The 23,427-nt window shown below is 41.9% G+C and overlaps 1 protein-coding gene across 2 annotated transcripts in view; it reads right to left on the bottom strand.

Annotated features, from left to right (window-relative positions):
* Positions 1-22,563, bottom strand: part of pudp (pseudouridine 5'-phosphatase) — a 28,110-nt gene extending 5,547 nt beyond the window's left edge. The window contains exons 1-4 of one of the 2 annotated variants that reach the window (XR_013937167.1): positions 22,477-22,563; positions 21,533-21,751; positions 21,058-21,287; positions 2,681-2,831 (exon numbers count right to left, since the gene is read on the bottom strand). Coding sequence is in view for 1 of the 2 variants with exons in the window: in XM_080520015.1 (XP_080376141.1) it covers positions 11,266-11,442; positions 21,058-21,287; positions 21,533-21,751; positions 22,477-22,546 (696 nt within the window). In the remaining variant the exon portion in view is untranslated. Of the gene's footprint in view, positions 1-2,680; positions 2,832-11,037; positions 11,443-21,057; positions 21,288-21,532; positions 21,752-22,476 lie in introns of those variants that run through there. The other variant, XM_080520015.1, reaches the window with a different exon arrangement.
* Between the last annotated feature and the right edge of the window lie 864 nt (positions 22,564-23,427).

The raw sequence follows: 23,427 nt of genomic DNA, 5'->3' as shown, positions 1-23,427 counted from the left end.
TGTGAAGGTCACAGACCTGTTGTTTCGATCTATGCAGCGGATTCTTTCTCAAGTAACCGCAGGGGCAAAGTGACTTCCTGCGCACGCAGGGAATTAGAGAATAATGAAAAAGCTGAAAATCAAACAAAAAAAACAAAAAACAGAACCAGACAGTCAGGAGGCGACCTTTCCTGAACAGGTAGATACACCGTATGTGTTTCAGCAGGTGTGGAGTGTGAGGCATCGTGAGGAGACGAGACAGAGCTCCGGTATTGAATGCGAGGCTGCGGCTTTGTGCAAAATCCTCCAGAGATGGAGCTGCAGCTCGATGCGCCGCCATCATCTATATATATATATATATATATATATATATATATATATATATGTGTGTGTGTGTGTACGTTCTGTAAACAGCCTGTGATCCCTCCACGTCCCCGTGTCTGCCGGTTAACACCCTCATGGTCAGCTCACTTTCAGCTCGAGAGCCGCATTTGGCGCCCCCCCCCCCCCCCCTCCCCCACCCCCGGCCCCTCATTTTCTATAATTTAGAAAAATAGTCAAAAAGCGTCAAGAAAAATCTTAAAAGATTCAATCCGAACAATTTAAATTCACATTAATACATGTAAAATATAAGAATTTACTGGTGGAAAAGAGATGGTGAGCCACGTTTTAATCTAAAAACTTCAGTTATGCTTTTTAATGAATAAATAAATTAAATCTACTGGTTTTCGGTGGATTTGAGTAAAACGTAAAACGAGATGCAGCCTGTGTGTGCAGTGAATTTATTATCCTGAGCTTTTAATTGAATTGAGTAAAGGTCTTAAAAGTGATTCAATATGTACTTTAAATATTTGAGGAGACTCTGGTAAATTTCACTGTTAATGGACCTTCCATTGCGAAGTGGCTGAACGTCTTTTCTCAGTCTGGATTGTAAGTGGACGTAAATAGGCCGGATTAAATCCAAGATGTCGTTTTTAAATGAGGGTTTTCATTCATTATGGGACAGAAGTTATTGAAACTGAGTGATTCAGACCAGATAGTCCAGACGGTTCACAGTTCTCAGGTGGAGGAACCAGACTTGATTTGTGGCAGTCACAGATGGATTAAGGCTGGAAAAATGAGACCACAGTTTATCAAACCTCCTGCGAAACATGATTTTAACACCAAACCAAGAGAAATCACCTCCCTCACACCTAAACTCTGCTATATATCATTTTCTGTTGAAGAGAAACTTTTACTACGTTGAATTTCTACAAGTCTGAGACCAAGATGAAGCTTTGTGCACTGTGAAAAAGACACATGGGAGGATTATGTGATGCAGGGTGAGATTATCAAGAAAGAAGGACATTTTTTTACGTTCAATCTGAAGATACGAGCGTTTAAAGATGGAGAAGAAATGACTAAATATGATAGTATAATTAGCATGTCCAATAAGCAGAATTTAACCCTCTACTGGACTTTTCCTACTATTTCTCCCAAACTAACTGTGATAAATCCACACTGCAGAATACATGAGTATCAAGCTCTGCTAAACGTTGTGCATTATACAACCAATGTAGCTGTTTTGGACTTTAACTTATTAAGTTAATGCATTCGGCATAAATAATGACACCGCGCTTCATCCAAATAAAAACCAAGCGCCTGTGACGCTACATCTAATGCTGATATTTATTGTGCTTTTTCTTGCTAATACCTCAAAATATTAAAGACCACTGCCTCCAACCACATTTTTTCAGATATTTAGTGAGAAATGTATCCAATTTAAAGAAACTGTGTCATCATAAAGTGTAAAATATGTGATTTTCATCCATTAAAAAAAAAAAAAAAATTATAAAATCTGAATGTTTTTGTCGTTAAAACATCATGAAAGTTAAAAAATAAATACATTTCTATGTAGAAGAACGAGCACCCAGTGAAACAAAGAGTCCGATCTGGGACAAAATAACTGAACTCCATAACTGAACAGATTCATTGCGTTACAAAGCATTAGCATCGCTTTAGTGAAAACATATTTGACAAAATGTTCAGATGAGACTTGTCTTCATATGGTCTCTGGAGTAAGTTGGACTTAATCCTCAGTGATCAAACCTCTGGAGGTGAGTGGACGCTTGTTACCGGGCGAAAAGACTTCAGAGGGAAAACCGAAAACCACCGCTTGACTGCACCCTAATGGCCTCCGAAATGTCCCCGAATACGCCCCCCCCCCCCCCCCGGGGCACCGTCTCTGCCCCTGCGGCTTTTATGAGGGGTTAAATATGAAGGAGTTTCTTTCTTTCTGTGACCACTGCAGTCCAGAGTACTCAGGTTACCTGCTCTATTTATTATAAAACTGCAGTAATAACTCGCAGCGGGCGCCAAGAAAACAAAAAAGTCCAAGTGTAATTAGAAATTTGACGTGATGGATGAAGAGAACCCATTAGAACAGAGCAGGAGCATATTTGTTGCACCTGACACACATGCATATGCATAAACTCTACTTGTGTATGTTAATAGAATCACCAGTGTCTTGAGGGCCGGGTTGGACCCTGTGGGAGGCCAGTTCCGGTCCCCAGAACATCCCCAGAAAGGAAAAAAATGAAAAGATTTCCAGAACGCAGAGCGGAGTTCTCGTCAAAGGCTTGAGGCGGCGGGGGGGAAAGAGGACCCGGTGTCAAGTGTAAGTGGGCCAGTATAGAGTCGGAGCTCCGAGCTGCAGAATTACCTCCGTCATGTCGCTTCCAAGTTAACGGGAGGAGAAGCCGCTCGGCGATGGAGGGTCGTGACATTCAGCACGTCCGAGGCCGGCGGCACACCAGAGCTCTTCCCCTGGAGTGGAGGACCGATTGAACAGAAGAAGTGGCGCTGGAGGAGTCCTGAGAGGGAGAAGATCGTATTGATTTCAGCCGCGAGCAGAGAAACACTGCGGAGTGTCAGAGAGACGTCCCGCAGCTCCCAGAGGAGGGAGGCTGAGGGCCCTGAAGGAGCCAGAAAACCTGCACGGGTCACACAATTTCATCATGTCTGCACTCCGTGTTGGTTCCATCAAATTATCCTTTTAACTAAATGATGGCATCAAATGTTTACCGTTAGTCTGATCTCTTCTCTCACACTCTGAGATGACACACACTTCTTACAGTTCCTGTGATAGTTCCTACCAACTAAAGTTCCTGTGATGGTTCTTAAAAACTAGTTAAAGTTCCTATGATGGTTCCTCATAACTGCTTAAAGTTCCTGTGACGATTCATAATAGCTAGAAAAGTTCCTGTGATAGATCATAATAACTAGTTAAAGTTCCTGTGATGGTTCATAACTAGTTAAAGTTCCTATGATAGTTCATAACTAGTTAAAGTTCCTATGATGGTTCTTAAAAACTAGTTAAAGTTCCTGTGATGGTTCATAATAACTAGTTAAAGTTCCTGTGACGATTCATAATAGCTAGAAAAGTTCCTGTGATAGATCATAATAACTAAGTAAAGTTCCTGTGATAGTTCATAACTAGTTAAAGTTCCTATGATGGTTCTTAAAAACTACTTAAAGTTCCTGTGATGGTTCATAATAACTAGTTAAAGTTACTGTGATAGTTCATAATAACTAGTTAAAGTTCCTGTGATAGTTCATAATAACTAGTTAAAGTTCCTGTGATGGTTCATAATAACTAGTTAAAGTTCCTGTGATAGTTCCTCACAACTACTTAAAGTTCCTACCAACTATTTAAACTTCCTGTGAAGGTCCATACCAGCCAGCTAAAGCTCCTATGTAGCATACCCAATACACTTAATAATCAAGACACTTACAATCGTTCACAAGCACAAAACAGTCAAATACAATTTCTTTACAAAGCAACCAAACCTCTGCACTTTTAATGCAGCAATATTGCTCCGTGAAATCTTTTACCTTCTCCGTCTCCTTCCATTGACGTTAAGCTGGAGTTGTGCACTCTCGAACAGGAAGTATCAATTCGTTAAAAGTTTCTATGATAGCTCCTGCTGCCGTCGGAAAGTTCCGTGGTCTAAATGCTGCTTAAAATCACCATAAAGAAAATCATTTTCAGTATTCTTGGATTTCCCTGATTTTAACATTGACATTTATTGTAATTTCTTGTAAAGGCTCCTCCTGCTCTACCGGTGTGTATTTTTGGAACTGTTCTTCATTCATGGGAAAGCACCAAACAAACTGAAAAAGGGTTTTCAATCTCCAGGAAATCCAGGTGGAGAATTTGAAAGTGCCGACTGTGCGACGCTGGATTCAGATGCAGTTTAAATATAGGAGGAGGAAACATCAGGGGGCTTCTGCTTCCACTAATAAAGCTTAAAAAATAAGGTATACGTGAGATATTCAAAAGAAACAGGGAAAAAAAAAAACCTCCAGGGAGTTAATTTAAGGTACGACTGCTCTGAGACTGCGTTGGCTTTGTTCTTTGGAGAAAAGATTTCAGTGAATATGAAACTGGCTGTGAAATAATTCACAAATGCTGAACACTCCTGTCTGTTCACACTGGACATGCTAAACACTAACTTTAAACCTGGAAATGGAAAAAACAAAACAAAAAAAAAACAGCTGACTATTAGAAGCTGTTATCCAAAATATGTATAATTATTTTCCAAACATATATAATATACAATTAAGAATTATTTTAATTAAGAATCAAGTTATTTGAGCATCTTAACAATGTTCAGGCCCGTTGAGCTAGTTTTGTTCCAGAATGTATTTGTTTTGTGATTATTTTGTACGTGATAATTGTTTATTCATTTTTTGTCGACTTGTCGTCATTTTGTGTCTCTTTGTGGCCGTTTTCCATTGTGGTTGGCATCATGTCACTTCTGGAAGGCGTCTTTGTATTATTTTTAAATATTAATTGTAGTAATTTTGTATGCGTGTCTTGTGTTTTCTGTCATTTGGGGAGGTTTGGGGTCTTTTTTTAGTTGTTTGGTTGATTTTTCCCGTCTGTTGGCGTTTGGTTCTTTCAGTATATTCTGTAGCGATCTTTTGTCCTCGAGTTTTTATCGAAATCAGTTCTATAGTTGCCTTAAAAAGACTTTCTGTTTATGATTTGACGCAATTTAGCCCCAGTAGATTTTGCCAGTTCACTGTTGACTGAGGTCTGTGAGCTCTTCACAGTCGTCACTGATGGTGAATGAGGAGTTCTGCAAATGCAGTGCAAACATGCGATATTGTGCTGAATTATTCCCGGAGGGAATCGCTGGGTAATCACTGTGCTTGTGGCTCTTTCTCTGGTGGGAAACGCTCCGAGCGCTTCATGCATTCCAATTTCTTCGCGACGCATTAACACTGTCCTGCAGCTCTCCGACGGTGACAGGACAAATTATGCATTTTCATGAGCAGATCAGAGGAGAAACAGAGCGAGGAACAAGCGGCATTACAGCGCAGTGGGTTTTCACACCGCTCCAGATTAAAAGTTAATGTGAAGAGCCGAAGATGTGACGAGTGCTCCCCACCACACAGGCTACTCGTCAAATCTGTGATTCACTGATGGTGACTGCTCCCTCCAGTACGTCTTTGATCATCCGGCAGCAGACTCGGGCCCTGACGGAGCTAATCAGACGCGTTTGCGCGGGAACAAGCGTCCACATGCACCTCCAATACAACCTGATCCGCACCACAGCACTGCACAGCTTTTAGTCACTTTTTCCACTTAAACGTCTTAGAACCAGTCAAAACTGCTGTTGAAACCCCGGGAGAGTCGTTCTTCGAAATGAGAGCATCACAAGTTACAACATTCACGACTGCTGACATGGTTTTAGCTCAAGATTATGACTTTCACTTGGAAAGAAAATCAGTTCGATGCATTTTTGGGAAAGTTATTACAGTGAAAGCTTCACGGGGCCGCTACAGAGGGGCTGTAGAGCCGCGTGTTGCTCCACAGCTGCCGGACACAGGCCTCTAATCTCTTTCTTTTGCTCATCAGGGGCTTCTAAGTGGGTTTAGACGATAACAGCGTCAGGCAGCATGAAGAGACGGAGGAATGAAACCTCTCCAAAGGCTAATTGTGCACAGTGGTAACAATCAGCGGCCCGCCCAGAGCCTGCAGGTACTTCATCTCCGCCACAGCGGGAACACGGCTCATCAGCATGACGCCTCAGGAGCGGCTTCACATCACCAGCGGACTTCAAATCAAGCAGCCTGACAAAGAAATTAAAGTGATGGTGAGTGTTTTGTAAGTTCACTTTTGGTTTCACGGTGTGGGTTCACCACAAGATGTCCAATATTGAGGTATTGTCATCACTTTGACGTATCTTAGTCTTTAACGGACCATGCAATTGTCACGTAAATAGACAAATGTGCTAATTAAATGATTTAAAAAGGCTTTTAAAAGGTTGAACTGGCTGGAATGGCTTGGAAAGATTAGAATAGCTACAACAACAAAAACAGCTAAATTAATAAAAATGGCAAAACAGCATGGTTAAACCGGTTGACATCATTGGAAAAAAAAAAAGGCTAAAAGGGAAACTTTGAAAAATTACTATTTGCCAAAATGGTTTGGGACAAAAAAAAACACAGTAAAATAATCCACTTAAATGACAAAAAAGGTAAAACGGCAACAACATATGACACAGATAAACTAGCTGAAGACCAATAATGTGGAAATGTGTTGTTGTCTGACCATATTTGGAAAATAACTCATTAGCTTTTTTTTTTTTTGGCTCAGAAAAGACTTTCATCATTCTGCAAACACACTGCTCACTCCGGCACTCTCAAACACGCTCTGACACACAGCCAGCGATTTCACACCATCAGGACAAGCCAGCAGAAACTCAGCGTTAGTGAGAAAAATGATGTTTTGGACTGGAACCTGCATAAAGGAGGCGTGAATGTGTCCTGACTTTATGAGACCAGACAAAAGATCGGGAAGCATCCCGAGAGCATTTGTGTTGCTATTTTTCAGCCCCTTGTAATATATAAATTCATGTTTGATGTGAAATGCACAAGTTAACACACCTGAGGAACAGACACAATTCCGGAAAAAGCCATTTTGAGGGTTTTGGTTTATTCTTGCAGTCAGTAATCTTCAGGATCCAGCGGAAACCTCTCAGAGTCTCATGATTGATTGTGGTGGGTGAGCTTTATTTTCAAAGACTCAAATGGTGTAATTTAATTCCCTTTTTGCTCGTCTTTTATTTGCCTTCCGCACTCAGCCGATAGAATTACCCTCCTGTGACGAGACGATTAATGCGACTGATGAAAGATGCAGCGAGTCTGTAATTTCTAATTACTGGAGTGTAAATATGAGAAGTATTGTTACAAGACCGATCCGTTTCTCTGTGGGAGCGTAATGAGGCTGATGTACATCAGGATCAAACAGTGAGCCGAGCCCCACATCTACGGATGCACACGTGAATACTCTGATTACACAAAAGGTTCACGTGCAGGGGAAATGCTGAAGGGGAACGGCAAGGCTGAGTTGAAGGATTCTCCAAGTTTGTTCGCTCTGCTTCAGTTTGGACTCTGCGGCTTCCGACCGTGTTCCCTGTGATGTGCTGCTCTGGTAAACGGCATCCGCCCAGGTGAGAATCTTTAATCTGCTCTCAGGGGTCACTGCACATCAGTGTGACGGACACATAAATCACCAGGACCACGTTCCTGCTGCAGACTGTTAATGTGCCGGACACACTGCAACACAGCAGGAGAGCCAATAATGTCACTTAATTCAACTCTTCAGGTGTTCGTGTTACCGAAGGTTACCCGATAATACACTATTTCTATTAACTGAGACTTCTAATGCTGCTCAGTTTTACAGAATCTTTCAAATTCTGACCCAGAAAAACTAAATCAGCTGATTGCAAAATATCACAAACAACACACTAAAATCCTTCAACCAGTCGAAAATACTCTTGTCTTCAATTCAAAACAATATTTGTGTGGATGAGTGGGTAGAGCGCCTCCGTCAGAGCAAGTTACTCCAAAACAATTGGATTATTTCGACATAATCCGATGAAAAGTGAGCATAACGAGCACCATTACGTCGAGAGTAATGAGTGACATTCATGTTCTTTTCTTCAGAATTATATCAGGAAATGTGTGTTGCAATAAAAGGTATCTTGCAAGTAAAACGTGTCCAAAACGTCAGTGAAGTAAATGTAACGTGTCGGAAAAACATCTCCGACAGGACGTCAGCTCTGAAGCACAAGAGTGGAATATTAGTTGAACGCAAATCCAAGGTCTATATATGGCAACTGTAGGTGTACCATCAAAAATCCCCTGAAAAGGCTGAACGCACCAGAATTGGAGCATTCCATGAACGCGTGATGCTACAAAGTGCTGAGAGCCACCGAGGATGACACAAACTATAGCCAGTGTCTGATATGATAATCCGACATTCTCATGTCTATGAACCGTTACACTTTCCCGTGGGATTAAAATTCCAGTACAACAAAAGAAAGCTAAGAAATTAGTTTTTTTTTTTTTTTTTATTGAATCCAGTTTGGTCTCTTCATGAACTCCTGGAATCAAGTTGAGCCAGAAACGGAGTGAATCTGCAGACAGGAAATGCAGCGAGACAGAGAGAGAGAGAGAGAGAGAGACCTTCGCTATCTTCATCTCCATAAAATCCCTTTTGGTTGGAGTTGAGGTCGCTCGCTCTCTCGCTCTGGCAGCCCAATAAGCTCGCCGTTCAGCTCCTTCCACGGGATGCTGGCGTTCCCCCTCTCCTCTCCCCCTCTTGGCACTCCAGCCTTCGCCTGTTCTTTGGAGATATGCAGACTTGAGATATGTTTCGCCTGGTGTCAAGAATAGAGAAATCTATCTTAAGTTGTGCCACCTTGCACATCATAGACTTATTTGTTTTGACCAAGGCTTTGAGCAAAAAGCAAGATTTGCTTAAGACTATCGGGACAAAGAGGCTGGCACTTTACAGACAGAAACTTTTTTTTTGTCAACATTAAAACTCCTGCATGTTTCCATAAACACGACGTCCAGTTTCTTCACATGAGATGAAAACATCCAGAGAGTTTTTCCACTTCCTTATCATCACACAGAACGGGTAAAAATACAGAGAAGCTGGCCTGGATCCTCTGAGCCCCGAAATCTAAAGCTTTACCATTTAAAAATGAGGCCCTCCATAAAACACATGCAGTGTTTTTCCCGATAAAGAGGGACCTGTGTCGCAGACACTTCGGACTATCAGTGTCGCCGCTGCCGCTCTGGAAAAGCTTCAGAGTGACGATACAGCAGAAGGGTGACGGCAAACTGGAAAATAATAATTGTACATTTCTCAGACGGTTCAGTTTACATCAAATACCTGCTGTATAGTCAAGTACTGTTGCCTGGAGACTGCAAGAAGATAGCTTGAAAAAGCTTTTTTTTTAATGTGAATAAAGATATCACAGAGACCTCAGCCTGTAAATATCTGTTACTGTAGAAAGAACAACTGTGTTAATCTTTGTATTTGTAACATTAAAGCTCATGTCATGACTTGCCTTTGCAGAGCAAACTTGTTTCTGGCATCAGAAAACTGTCAAAACTGTATTTATAGTTTTAAACGTTGCACCTGTTTCCTGTGTACTAAGATCCAATTGAAGCTTCAAATCACAACCAAAATATTCAAGCACTTTAGAGCATTATTTAGTCAATAATAATCGTCTCTTTATCGATCCACCAATTAATAGTTCAAGCGCTTTCTGTACCTGATTTGTCAGTCCACTGAAAATCATTTTAATAATTTGACTAGCCTAAAAACACTTTGAGAATTAAATAATAGGATCCATTTGAGACCAGATCTTTCTCTGACCAAACCGTATTTTTACTCAAAATAAATCCCAATCCTCTGCTATGCTAGCTAACAATTCCATCATTCAATTATCCCACCAAAAAAATCCTTTGTGATCTGTTGTTGCTGAAGATCTGATGTGTGATAAATACCAAGTGTAGCTGTGTGTTTCTATCAATGCGTTCCGCTGTAACCACCACTCTACTTCCACCATATAGCCGATACTCATCTGATCACTCGGGCGGCGAATTCTACGCGACAGGTTGACTGCACCCATGTGACACATTAAATGCTGAAATAAATTAAAAATGAGCCTGCGGCACATGCATGAGTTACATTCACCGAGCTTGAGAAAGGTCCTGAAGAAAATATGTAATAAGTCTGAAAATAACCCGTGGCCTAATTAAATCTCAAATCAAAGCGGAGAAGAGAGTGAATTAAAAATGAATGGAAATGGTGTAATGTAATTCTGGGGGGGGGGGGGGGGGGGGGGGGGGGGGGCATAACACGTGCACAGCAGGGGTGGATGGGATCATACTGCTGTGTGGTGAGAGAGGAAGTGACCCTGCAGAGGATATTATTACTGCCGCCCACTGGAAAAAAAAGGCAAGGAGGCACAAAGGGGAGATCTTGTTTGAGGAGAGAGAGGGAGAAGATCCCCCCCCCCCGCCCACCAGCATTAAATTTGCCCCAAGTTGTCTTCAGAAAGTGGTTCCGCTGCTGCAAGCCATCCGCTTGATGGGACAGGAAAGCTTGTGCTTCGGTTCTGCTTTTAGTGGGAAGGCTGAAGTCTGGGGTTTCTGCTTCATGCAGATGATGGCATCTTTTCTGCTTCACGTGAAGCTTCCGATCAGAACCTCCAAGCCTGCACCCATTATTAGTTTTACAGACGAGTAAATGCATCAAATATGATCACATTTTGCAGACTATTCAAAACCAGGATCGTTTTATTGTGCAGATGATTGGATTAATTATTTGTCGGGCAACTCAAAGAGTCTTGACTAGAGAGAAAAGTTGGCTTTTCACTGAAAGAAACTGAGGTTGTAGGTCTTTTACAACAGAAAGCTTGTTATTGGGTGATGAGGTACGATGCATTTATCCAAAATATGATAAAGGCTCTGGTACGTCTCATAACTGTCATTTTATAGGAAATACTTTTTGCTTTATGATAAACTTTTGATTTATTGTCTTACCCCTTTATCACAGGACCAGTAGAGTTGGGAATCGAATCGGCAGCTGAAATGTATGCTTCATAAGGTGTAATGACATCAAAGAGACAGGATTTTCTTTTTACAAGCATTTATTATTGAATATTCAGTAAATTTTCCACATCACATGATCTTTTTCCAGGGCCTCTATTCAGAAATAATTCTCTGGCGCATAAAAATGTCCCGGATGACCTGTTGTTAAGTTTGCATTCAAACAGCTCAAAGCTCCGTCTGTTCCCCAAAACGTTGCAATTCATGAAGAAATGACTTGTGCAGACTGAATTCCTGGACGAGGGTTCAAGCTTTTTAAGGCGTCTGTGATGTCTCCGTACAGATATTCGACAGAACGGGTGTGCAGTGGGACGTCGGGCGGATTCAGTCGTACGCCGGCAGGCCGAACATCTGCGGCTGGAAGTCCTCCATGCTCCTGAGCCGCAGCGTGGCTTCCCGAGTCAGGCCGGGGTCCAGGTTATCGTCCGGGATCATCACCACCTGCATGCCGGCGGCCAGCGCCGCCTTCACGCCGTTCGGAGCGTCTTCAAACACCAGACACTGAGGAAGGACAAAGATACGTCCGACTTTGAGTCCAGGAAATTAACCAGGAAGGAAACGCCGTGCCCATTTCCTGTTTCCTGTTTCCTCCCGGTTTATCAATTGTTGATGTCTTTAAGTCCGATTTAGCCGCGAGACAAGCTCTTCTGATAAAAAATTCTATTAAACATCCATGCATTCTTTAAAATAAATAGGAATGTATGCGTGTAAGAGGCGTCCTTTGTTTCCTGTATTACCAGCAGAGGATTCATTAGCGGGTTTAAACTCTTCCCAGTGAATAAAGGAAGCAGCCGGAGCTTTCCAGACCTTTGTCCACGTCGCTGGAACTCTCAGGTGAACAAAGGCAGCTCCTTCTCGTTCTTCAACCGGCTGCGTGATGTCACTAAGCCTCAAACTGCAGCTCGGAGACAATGAGGGCGGAAACACTGAGCGCGCCCGCTAATTCCCCGACTGGAAGCAATTAAAAGTGGTAATTACCAGATGAGCTGGTGAAACGACCTTTTAATCCACGGAAACGGATGAAAACAGACGCAGGGCGACTGAAGAGGCGGAGAACTTGAAGACAAACACCGAGACCCATGACAGAACATCGGACTCTGAATACCACTGATCTCTAGTAAACCACTGACACCCAGTAAACCACTGATATCTAGTAAACCACTGACACCCAGTAAACCACTGATCTCTAGTAAACCACTGATCTCTAGTAAACCACTGATCTCTAGTAAACCACTGATACCCAGTAAACCACTGATATCTAGTAAACCACTGATCTCTAGTAAACCACTGACACCCAGTAAACCACTGATCTCTAGTAAACCACTGATCTCTAGTAAACCACTGATCTCTAGTAAACCACTGATACCCAGTAAACCACTGATATCTAGTAAACCACTGATATCTAGTAAACCACTGATCTCTAGTAAACCACTGATACCCAGTAAACCACTGATATCTAGTAAACCACTGATCTCTAGTAAACCACTGATATCTAGTAAACCACTGACACCCAGTAAACCACTGATCTCTAGTAAACCACTGATATCTAGTAAACCACTGACACCCAGTAAACCACTGATCTCTAGTAAACCACTGATCTCTAGTAAACCACTGATCTCTAATAAACCACTGACCTCTAGTAAACCACTGATCTCTAATAAACCACTGATATCTAGTAAACCACTGACACCCAGTAAACCACTGATCTCTAGTAAACCACTGATATCTAGTAAACCACTGACACCCAGTAAACCACTGATCTCTAGTAAACCACTGACACCCAGTAAACCACTGATCTCTAGTAAACCACTGACACCCAGTAAACCACTGATCTCTAGTAAACCACTGATATCTAGTAAACCACTGATCTCTAGTAAACCACTGATACCCAGTAAACCACTGATCTCTAGTAAACCACTGATCTCTAGTAAACCACTGATACCCAGTAAACCACTGATCTCTAGTAAACCACTGATCTCTAGTAAACCACTGATCTCTAGTAAACCACTGACACCCAGTAAACCACTGATCTCTAGTAAACCACTGATACCCAGTAAACCACTGATCTCTAGTAAACCACTGACACCCAGTAAACCACTGATCTCTAGTAAACCACTGATACCCAGTAAACCACTGATCTCTAGTAAACCACTGATCTCTAGTAAACCACTGATCTCTAGTAAACCACTGACACCCAGTAAACCACTGATCTCTAGTAAACCACTGACACCCAGTAAACCACTGATCTCTAGTAAACCACTGATACCCAGTAAACCACTGATCTCTAGTAAACCACTGATCTCTAGTAAACCACTGATACCCAGTAAACCACTGATCTCTAGTAAACCACTGATCTCTAGTAAACCACTGATACCCAGTAAACCACTGATCTCTAATAAACCACTGATATCTAGTAAACCACTGATCTCTAGTAAACCACTGATACCCAGTAAACCACTGATCTCTAGTAAACCACTGATATCTAGTAAACCACTGATTTCTAGTAAACCACTGATACCCAGTAAACCACTGATCTCTAGTAAACCACTGATATCTAGTAAACCACTGATCTCTAGTAAACCACTGATATCTAGTAAACCACTGATACCCAGTAAACCACTGACCTCTAGTAAACCACTGATATCTAGTAAACCACTGATATCTAGTAAACCACAGCCGACACGTTATGGCGCTGATGTGATACCAACACAAACACGACAACATATCGACATGATTGACTCTGACAAGACGAAAATATAATACCAACATGTTGCAGACATGATATATAGAGATTTGAACTCTTTTAGACATTTTCATTAAATGATTAATGAGTGTAGCTTTTATTAGTTGTTTTCACTATTTTTAGTTTTTTTTTTTAATATCGTATCTTTCTTTCTACCCTTTGTAGTAATTTAGGCTATTGTCGCAGTCTTATTTGACTAATTTTAACCAGCATGAGCTTTTAATTGTATTTGATTTGTTTTGAATCCATTATTGCTTCTTGTGGTTTCAGTGGTTATTTTTACCCTTTTCAGATATTTGGTGGTTTTCAAGCCTTTTTTTTACTTTTATAAACATGAAGCCAGGAAAGCACGGCCGTCCCTTGGCTTCCAGCAGTCAAAGATCAGCAGGCGGCAGTCGGATCAAACCCAAACACATCAAAATTGCAGATTTCTTCCCGTCAGACGACGACTTTTCTCAAAGGGGGGGAAAACATGACGGGCGACTGCAAAGTTCTGTGAGAAAAACAACACGTGTGCTCAAAATGTACAGAGGATACGAATAAACACTTTGGAGTGAAACATGAGAGAACGTGCGAAGGGATGAAATCCCCAGGTGGTGCAGCGCGTCGTTTTCCTCTTTTAATAAAAGTTATACCTGCTGAACCGCAAACTGCAATTTGCATACAAACACGTGCAATTCACCTGCAGCCACAAAAACATGTTGAACCTTTAATGAAGAGAACAGCTCATGGAGTTGATATAGAGTTTAATGACCCGTACAAAGGCTATTTTACCACGTTTAACTGTTTATAACCATTTACGCTGCTTTAATATTCATGCGTCGAGCGAGTGACCGATTTTATTTTCACCCGTCTTTTATGAAACCACTTTTAACTACGTTGGGTGTTGCGCTTAACTATTATATTGGCGATCATTATTACTGCTATCATGCTAGAATCCTCTGATTTTAGCCATTTTGGCTGTTCTTTAAAAGCTTTATCTGTATTTTATAGACATTGTAAACTTTCCAGCTGCCTTTAACAGAATTGTGGATACTTTCAACTATTTCAGCAGTTTAAGATTTTGGCTTTGTTTTACTCAAGCAGTTTTTAACTGATATATATATATATATATATATATACACACACTGCAATTTAGCTATTCTACTTTGATGTTTTCAGTAAGTTTTGTGGTCCCTGCCCTTGAAGCAGGGATATATTTCAGAGTGGACTTTCACCTAACGTAGCAAATGTTAAACCTTTAAACACTTAAATCCTCCATTTATTCACACACGTGACATGTTTGTGAAAAGTTCCTGCCTCTTTTCGATTTTTTTCACCAGCTAAAGTTTCTGGTCTTGACATGACGGAGGGGACGTGGCGGGATTCACACACCCTCCAACCCGAACCCGCCTGGCGGTTCCGCCCCGAGGGCGTTGCTCAGCGAGCGAACATCTGACGGAGATAATCGAAGCTCGCCATGGCGGCTTCGTGGTTGTCGCCGAAGCTTTGTTTGGCGGCTCCAGAGACGTCTGATAGTGGCTCATTGATTCTGCGCGAGACCGACAGAAGGCTCCCTTGCTGACCGGGCCGGTTTAAGTTCAGTTATAGAACTGGGGCCACGGTGGACATGGTGTTCAGCTCACAGTGGCTTTCCCTTTCAGATGGGGAACCATCAAAAGAGAGCGACGTGGCTCTTGAACTGACAGCTCTTGCTTTAGCTTTTTAGCTATTTTACCAAACCCTGCAAAAGACTGACCGAGTCGTTTCTACGCACTCGGTGTTTATTCATGGTCTTCGGGTCATCTGGCCAATCAGGTGGGCAATGGTTGAGTTGTGTGGCTGTGGAGGATCACATTGAACATGGAATTCTATTTGGCTCCTGTGGAGCCGTGAAACTAATGAAAACGCTGAGTTTCACCCCGACAACCAACCTGACCACAGCTGGTGATCTGTGGACGGACACTTATGCGTCATCATTACTGTCCAAAGCAGAAGCCTTACAACTCAACCTAACAAGCAAAAGCTCCTTTTTTTTTCTTTTTCTTTTTATCTCTCAGGAATTCTCACAAAAAAATTTGACAGTTTTAATGTGTGAACTTCAGTGAAAATGATCAGAATTCCACACAATGTCCTGTGAGGAAAAAAATGTAAATTTTAAAATCGACTTTCCGGTATTTTCTCCGTCATTTAACAAACGGCCCTTCAGACAGAGTGACAGAGAAATCTACACTGCGAAAGGAGATGGGGGTTCAAATAAAGAGCGGGTCAGCTTTATGCCATGTGTCATCCTCGCCATCAGTGCAGTAATAATGTGATGAGAGCTCTGGGGAGATTTTTAGAACATTTCCGACTTCAACATATATCTGACCTCCTTCCTCCTGTTGACCTATTGCCCCTCATTAGGAGCTAGCCTGAGGCTAAAGGGGAATCGAGCTCCTTCCATCGCCGACGCCAACTCCTCCACTTGCATTTATCATCACCCGGCTTCACTTTTACTCCGTCCATCATCGCCCGGCGTCAGTTCAGCTCCGTCCATCGTCACCCGGCCACACAACGGATGAGATGTTACACGTCCGTCGCCGGCGCCGCCCCGAGCGACGGACATCATTTCAAACGTACGACGGGCTATCCGTCACTGCCGCTTATTCACCCTCCGCTGCACGTCGGCCACACGGTCTCCATGTCTCTGCGCTGTATTCAAACCAGACGTTTCTGAACCACAGTCACGAGTGGAAGACACCATTTCTATCGTTTGAGCCAAATCGGATTGTGATGAAGGGGTGTGGAGCCACCATGGAGGCGCTGTGCAGCCGCTCTACAGCCATGCTGCATCATGAGGACACAGAGGGAAGCGGTGCAGGTTTCAGAGTGCTGACCGGGGGGTGGGGTGAGGGGGGTGGGGGGGTGGGGGCTTCAGTCGATGTTGCCGTGCTGTTGCAGCATCATTATGTGCACATCCAAAAGTCGGGCGGTCAGGAGGGAATCCACCGAGACTCATCAGGCTGTAAGAAGCTGCTCGTCCTCGCTCTCATTTCTCTGTGCAAGCTCTCCTCAAATCTACCCCGACACCTCCACCCACCACACCTCCACCCCCCCCACCCCCTCCCGGCTCCACTCTCAGCTCGAAAAAACATTCATAGGAGCACTTTATCACAGACTCATCACATTCAGAAACCGTGCATACATTTTATTATCGTTTAAGTGTTTTATTTTAATTAGTGTAGCACTTGTAGCTGTTTTAGTCACTTCATCTTATATTTGACCCATTTCAACCAATGTTTTACATTTCACTTTGAGACATTATCGCAACGTTAGCTCTTTCAGCCAATCCCTCTTATATATGTGATAAAAAATAATTTCTTATTAATTTTTTGTTTTAATATTTCATTCACTTTAATATGCAAAAAACTAAACTTCCCAGAACCATATTAAGTGGTGTATTTTCCCTGTATTGCCAGGGTGATAAGGAGTCGCGATACTTGTGTGAGCACGTGACAAACCTCCATGAGAACGTTCAGCGTTTTGTCCGGAAGCTTCTGCGGGGGAACATTTCCGCGCACAAAGCCCCATTACAAATCGATGTTGGGGGTGTAAAGGTTGACAAGTGGAGTCGTAATGGGCCAATTTGAAAGCTGGTGTGGAAAAGTTCACGTCTTAATTGTGGCTGATTTGAATACGAGGACTGTGGAGGATCCCCGGTGTGTAACGTCCTGCATGATTAATGGCGGTGATAAAGTCTCGGGCTGGCTGCCTCCATCAGCGCGAGCATGAACTCGCTTCTCTTTCATGTTCCATTAATCTTATTCAGCCTGCCGAGCACACCTTTGGTGAGATCTCTCCCGTCTTATCTGGACCGCGGTGAGGAACGCGAGCTGGGAGAGGCGAGCGGTGCTTTTTCTTCACCGCTGGTCGTGGCGGACAGCAGCGGCGACACCACATTACTCACTTCCCTTCTCTCAACAACACATTTTCAGAAAGTCCCCAAAGCTTCTATGAGACTTGTGGGGCACACTATTTACAATCCCTCCTTCCTCACATCCTTCCCTTTACAGCTCTGGGTTTTACCACTTGCCAAAAACTGAAAATATTCTTCAGAAACTGACTGTGGACGGATGAGGCTCTAACTGACTGATTTCAACTTTAAACGCTCACCAACATTTGGAGTTTCTCCATATAAACCTCTGTTTTTGATGTGTTCCATGTCAGAGTGGAGTTACATTTGAACAAATCCAAGAACCTGCTGAAAATGGCTCAAATAGATGCTTATAATAATCCAAACAGATAAAGTATCTAAAAAGACAAAAATAGCCTGAATAACTCTGGGAGACAAAAAGTCAGAAAAACAATTAAAGCAACTAAAAAAGCCATAAGAGGTAACACAGCTTCAACCACGGCAAAGGATTAAGAAAAACAAGCAAACAAGCAAAATAGCTAAAAGAGTCACAAACGGCTTAAAAAGCAACCAGAATGACTGAAATGGAAAAAGAAAAACAAGCAAATTGGCACAAATAGACAAAAGGCTAAAATAGCTCAATGACCAAGTTGATAAACTTGCAAAAACTGTTGAAATGACAAAAAATCGCAAAAACAACCTAAAAACTAAGATAAATAAATAGAAACTTGTACTATATTAAAAAAGACAATCACTTGCATTTTGTGTTATCTTTTTCCAAATAATATAAGCAGATAATAGTCAATCTTTAGCGATACGAATGAGAAATATGAGAAAAAGCAATCTATTGATAATATAAAGCCATATTATGTATAATATGATGTTTCATAATGTAGAACATTTCTGATTCCCATCTTTGCAATAAATAGTGACGACTGCAGGAGGTCGCTCCAGCGTTAACCGGGCAAGCAGAGTTCTGTAGGGTTCGCCACTGGCGCCTCCATCTTGTTACCGCTAACCGTCGTGCGCGCGTCTCTCAAGTAATTCAATAAGTGCTTTTAGTCCAGGACAAGGTGGAGATGAACAGATTCCCCATCAGCCACAAATGGAAACAGGCTTTTCTTGGAAATCGTATTACTGTGCGAATGCTGCAGAGCAGAACAACCAAACTGTAGAAAACACCTTTAGTGTGCAGCCAGAGAGGCAGAAGGCGCAGCTTTAATTTCACAAGGAGCGAAACAATGAGGAAATATTGAATGAAAGCCTTTTGCTTTTATTTCTACCGCGCGTCTTTAACGGAGACGCGAGATCAAAACGGGGGAGACTGCGTGCTCCGTGCTCGCTCACAAGAATGTATGAACAGTACGAAAATCACGTGTAGAAGAAACACACTAACATGAATAGTCATCTGATATCATAATTCTACGCCACACCTGTATTTCCGCTATACATCGGCGACAAATGCTGAAGTGTTCCTTCTTTTTTTAGAGGAAAATGTACCGTTATCACACGAAAAATTGACAGAATCCTTGTCGTCTAAATGCATAGCCTTGAATTCACAACATACTGTGCAGCCCTATTATGCAAAATATACATTCCATGTATTATAAAATGAAGTAGACTTGTATGTGTGTGTTGCATTTGCTCCTGTCGGTAGCAGACTGATGTGATTCTGTGATTTTTATTCACTGTGCAGGACACATTTGTCACCACAACACTAACTACTGCCTTTGCATCTGAATGAAGCTCCACCTGCAAGCTGCATCACAAACAACAACAACCACATGAGTGGTTGAGGTGGGCTTCAAGGTCAGGCTGTTATCACGGGGGTAGGGGGGTGGGGGGGCAAAAAATAATAAGCGAATCTGTTCACTGACGGTTTCGTCAAGCCATTGTTGCAGATTTAGGCATTTTTGAAGTTTCCATATCCTTTAGCTTCTTTTTACAATTTACTCCAAAGTTTTGAATTATTATTATTATTATTTTTTAGCTGTTTCAGTCATTTTAGTTGCTTTGGCTGTTTTTTATTTTTTTTATTTTAGCCGTTCTTTTGTTATTCACCATTTTCTGTGCCTATTTTAACTGTTTTTTGAGATTTTAGTGGTTGCCCTGTCTAATTTAGTTATTTAATTTTGAGACTCTTTCAGCCATTTTTACTTTATATATACTTTATATATGTATATGTACATATATAAAGCAATATTATCCATCTAAATATCTCCGCTACTGCCTTTTTTTCTTTTTAGATGTAGTTTTATAATGTTGATTTGCTGCAAATTGCCCTTTTAACGCCTTATTTTTGTTGTTGTTACAACTATCAGTTCTATCGACACTGTCATATCCAATCTATGCACTTATTAAATTCAGTTGCAAAATGGTGTGTTTTTTAATAGTTTATACTTCAGGCAGGTAACCGAGGGAAAATGCATTAACTCTGACGCTCCAGCAATCCCTGACACTAAAACCACCGCTGGATATGATGAGGAAAAGTGTTTAAAATCTCTTTCAGTCTTACAGATTCACACAGCAGGTGGAATACACACTAAGCAAAGACAGAGTGTGTGTGTGAAGAGTCCATCACAGTGAGTGGTACTCCAGAGCTGATTCAGCGTGGCCGTCCTTACAAAGTCCTCCACATGCGCTTTATTTGTTTCACTGCAGAGAAAATGTTAGAGGACTTGTTGAAAATGAGTTCAGTTCACTAATTTTTTCCCTCCAACAAGCCTCCATGTCAAACATCAGCAGCGGCGAACATCTTTAACTCTTAACATGCTTCGAAAGTTTCCCTCGGAAGCTTTTACGAAGTGCATTTTTGTTTTCCTTTTTCTTTTTTTTTTTTAGACGTCTTCCATAGTTTCTAGCTTTTTGAAAATTAATTTTGATTTCCGCAACACCAGGACTGTGTTGAGATGTCACATGGCACGACGTTTACTTCAAAGTTTAGAATGAAGTTCAGTTTACAAATTCTTTTTTTTTTTTAATAAAACAAGACACTAAAGGTGCATGCATTTCAAGAAAAACCGGGTTAACTTCAAATGACCCAAAACAGAAAGAAAAATGCTCAAACAAGTAAATAATGTGGAAAAAGGAGCAAAAAAGTTACCATTATTTCAAATACAAAAAACTAACAAAACACACAACAAGAGCCACAAACAGGACAATTGTTCAAACCACAAGAAAACTTTAAACTAAAATCATTAAGTGGCTAAAACAGCTTAAACCAAAACAAATTATAAAAGGAAAAAGACTTTATGAATGATGGACAAAACAATAGTTTAAATAGCTAAAACCATGAGAAAAGACAAAAAGGCAAAACAGCAAAGTTGGCTCGAGTTGCCAAAACACACACGCGCACGCACACGCGCGCACGCACACACACACACACACACACACGCACACGCACACGCACACGCACACGCACACGCACACACACACACACACACACACACACACACACACACACACACACACACACACACACACACACACACACACCTACCTCTTGTGGAGCCGCTGGGGGCCGGAACCTTCCGGCACACACCAGGAAGGAGTCCGGTTCGGGTTTGGCCTTCTTCACCTCGGGGTCGTCTCCCAGAACCACGTGATCGAACAGCGCGAAGAAGTCGCCGTGGCGACTCGTCTTCAGCTGGAATGTGGAGCCGGCCGAGCTGGTCGCCACGGCGATGGGAACATTGTGCTTCCTCAAATGGAGGACGAGCTTCTCCACGCCTGATGGGAAAACCAAAGTTATTGTTGTATTGCTCAATTTACCTGCAAAATTTGTGTTTGCCTTTCAGTTGTTTGGCCTTATTTTGTGCAGATTTCAGCCTTTTTCATTGCCTGATGGGTGACTTTGTTGGTAAATCCAGAATTTTGTGAATAATAGAGACAGAACATCTTATCAATGATCCATTACATACAAATATGAGTTCATAAGTGAAATCCAGATGTGCCACAGGAGAAATCGAATGCACCTGGCAGGAGCTGGGCGGAGGGGAAGATCCCCTCCTGGATTTGCCGGCTCTCAGCCAGGAGCTCCTCTGCGGTCATGGGAAGTCCCAGAGAATCCCGGATGATCTGCGCGGCGTCCAGAGCTTTCTTCCCCATCACCAACGACTTCACGTCCCACGTGTAGCGCTTCCCGAAGCGATCACAGATCTCTTGGAAGGACACGGTGTAAAGTCGCTCCGTGTCTGGGAGGAAAGACAAATCGCTCATTCAAAATGATGCTTTAATCACATATTGCACATCCTCAGATCTAAAAATGTGTCCGTTTACATAGTGAGGTCATCCTGCGGCCCTGACTGGACCTCTTGATGGGCCAGATTTGATCCACAGACCACATGTTTCCCACTCCTGCTGCAGATGAACCCAGTGATAGTAGGCAACTGCCCCCAACCAGACTCAAGCCAAACTTTGGCTCATTTTAAGGAGGAGAGCCTTTGGGGAAAACGTTCTAACAGAAAGCATAACCCGAGTTATTTAGCAATGGTTATTTCAAACTACTGTTTCATCCGGTTCACATCCAACTGGACATCAAATTCAAACAATGATTAAACTCTGAACTGTTTATAGGGGCTCACGTTTCAGACCTGCACTGCTTTGCCCACATGAAGCAAACATTTCCGTTGACTTTTGACAGTTTCTATCGCTCACGGTTTCTCCACACACATGCCGATTTAACATGCAAATTATAAAGGATGCAAAATGAATAAAATAATGTTTCATCGATGAAGGATTTCTTAAAACTATGCAAACACGTTAAAATGATCTGCTTTGTCTGAGGAGTTCAACATGATATCAGAAGCACGAATATATATATTTATATATATATAGAGAGAGAGAGACTGAGTTAAGCGAAGCTTTGAGTCTGTGCAGTAAAACCAGAAAACGTGAAACATAAAGCAGATACCAGTACCTAACAACAATCCGTCCATGTCAAAGATGACATGTTTTACAGGTTTCAAGCTACTTTCTGACATTTTCATTCAGCGGCGACTTCCGTATTGATGTGACGGACGGAACACGGGAGGAGACAAAAAGCTTGCACCGCGGAAACTGCAATAAAAACAAAAAACAAAAAGATATATAAATTCCGGTGTGATCGCAACAGTTGAGAGAGTGTACATATTAGTCGAACAAAGCAAATATCAGTTTGGAACAATTTTTTGGGGGAGATGTTGTTTCAGTCAGGGTAGAGCAAAGGCTTCTGGGAAATGAAGTCCAAACTGACCGACAGCTGTGCAGCCACATGTGATTCTACTGCAGAGGCTCCATGAAGCTTGCACTCAAATATATGGAAATAAACATGTTTTCTCTGTTTTATTTCATTTGCACATCAGACTATCATTCAAAGTGACTCTTATCCCGCAGCTGAAGGATACAAATATAATATCTGAAGAAAAGAAAGGTTCAATAGTTGATCTATTTAAAATCGGAGTCTGACCTGCACTCTCACTTCAGCTGAGAAATATTGAGTTGTTTTTTTTTACATCCCCTCTTGGTAAGATAATGAGGATTTGATCCAAATGAAGATAAGTGTCAGAGGAAAATAGAGAGTTTCAGCCATGTGCTTTGACTGACAACCTGCTGCTTTTCCTGGAGCTTTATGATGAGCACACAAACTACTACTACTACTAGAGTTATGATGAAGATCTAAAATGGATGAAGTCACTAGAAAGAGATGTAACTGTTACAATGATTAACCGCTGAACCTGCAACATCAAAGCAAAGCTCAGTCAGTTTTTACCTTTTAGTGGTTTGGATGAATATAAACTGACACGTCGGAGTAGAGAACCAGCTCTGTGAATTAACTCAGTGGGTTAAATATGTGCTGCACTTTTCCAGGTTTTTATTCAGTTTATCTGGA

Source organism: Blennius ocellaris, assembly GCF_963422515.1.
Source record: "Blennius ocellaris genome assembly, chromosome: 24".
NCBI classification, from domain to species: domain Eukaryota; kingdom Metazoa; phylum Chordata; class Actinopteri; order Blenniiformes; family Blenniidae; genus Blennius; species Blennius ocellaris.
Note: the sequence above shows the minus strand (reverse complement) of the source record. Positions and strands in the feature narration are given on the sequence as shown.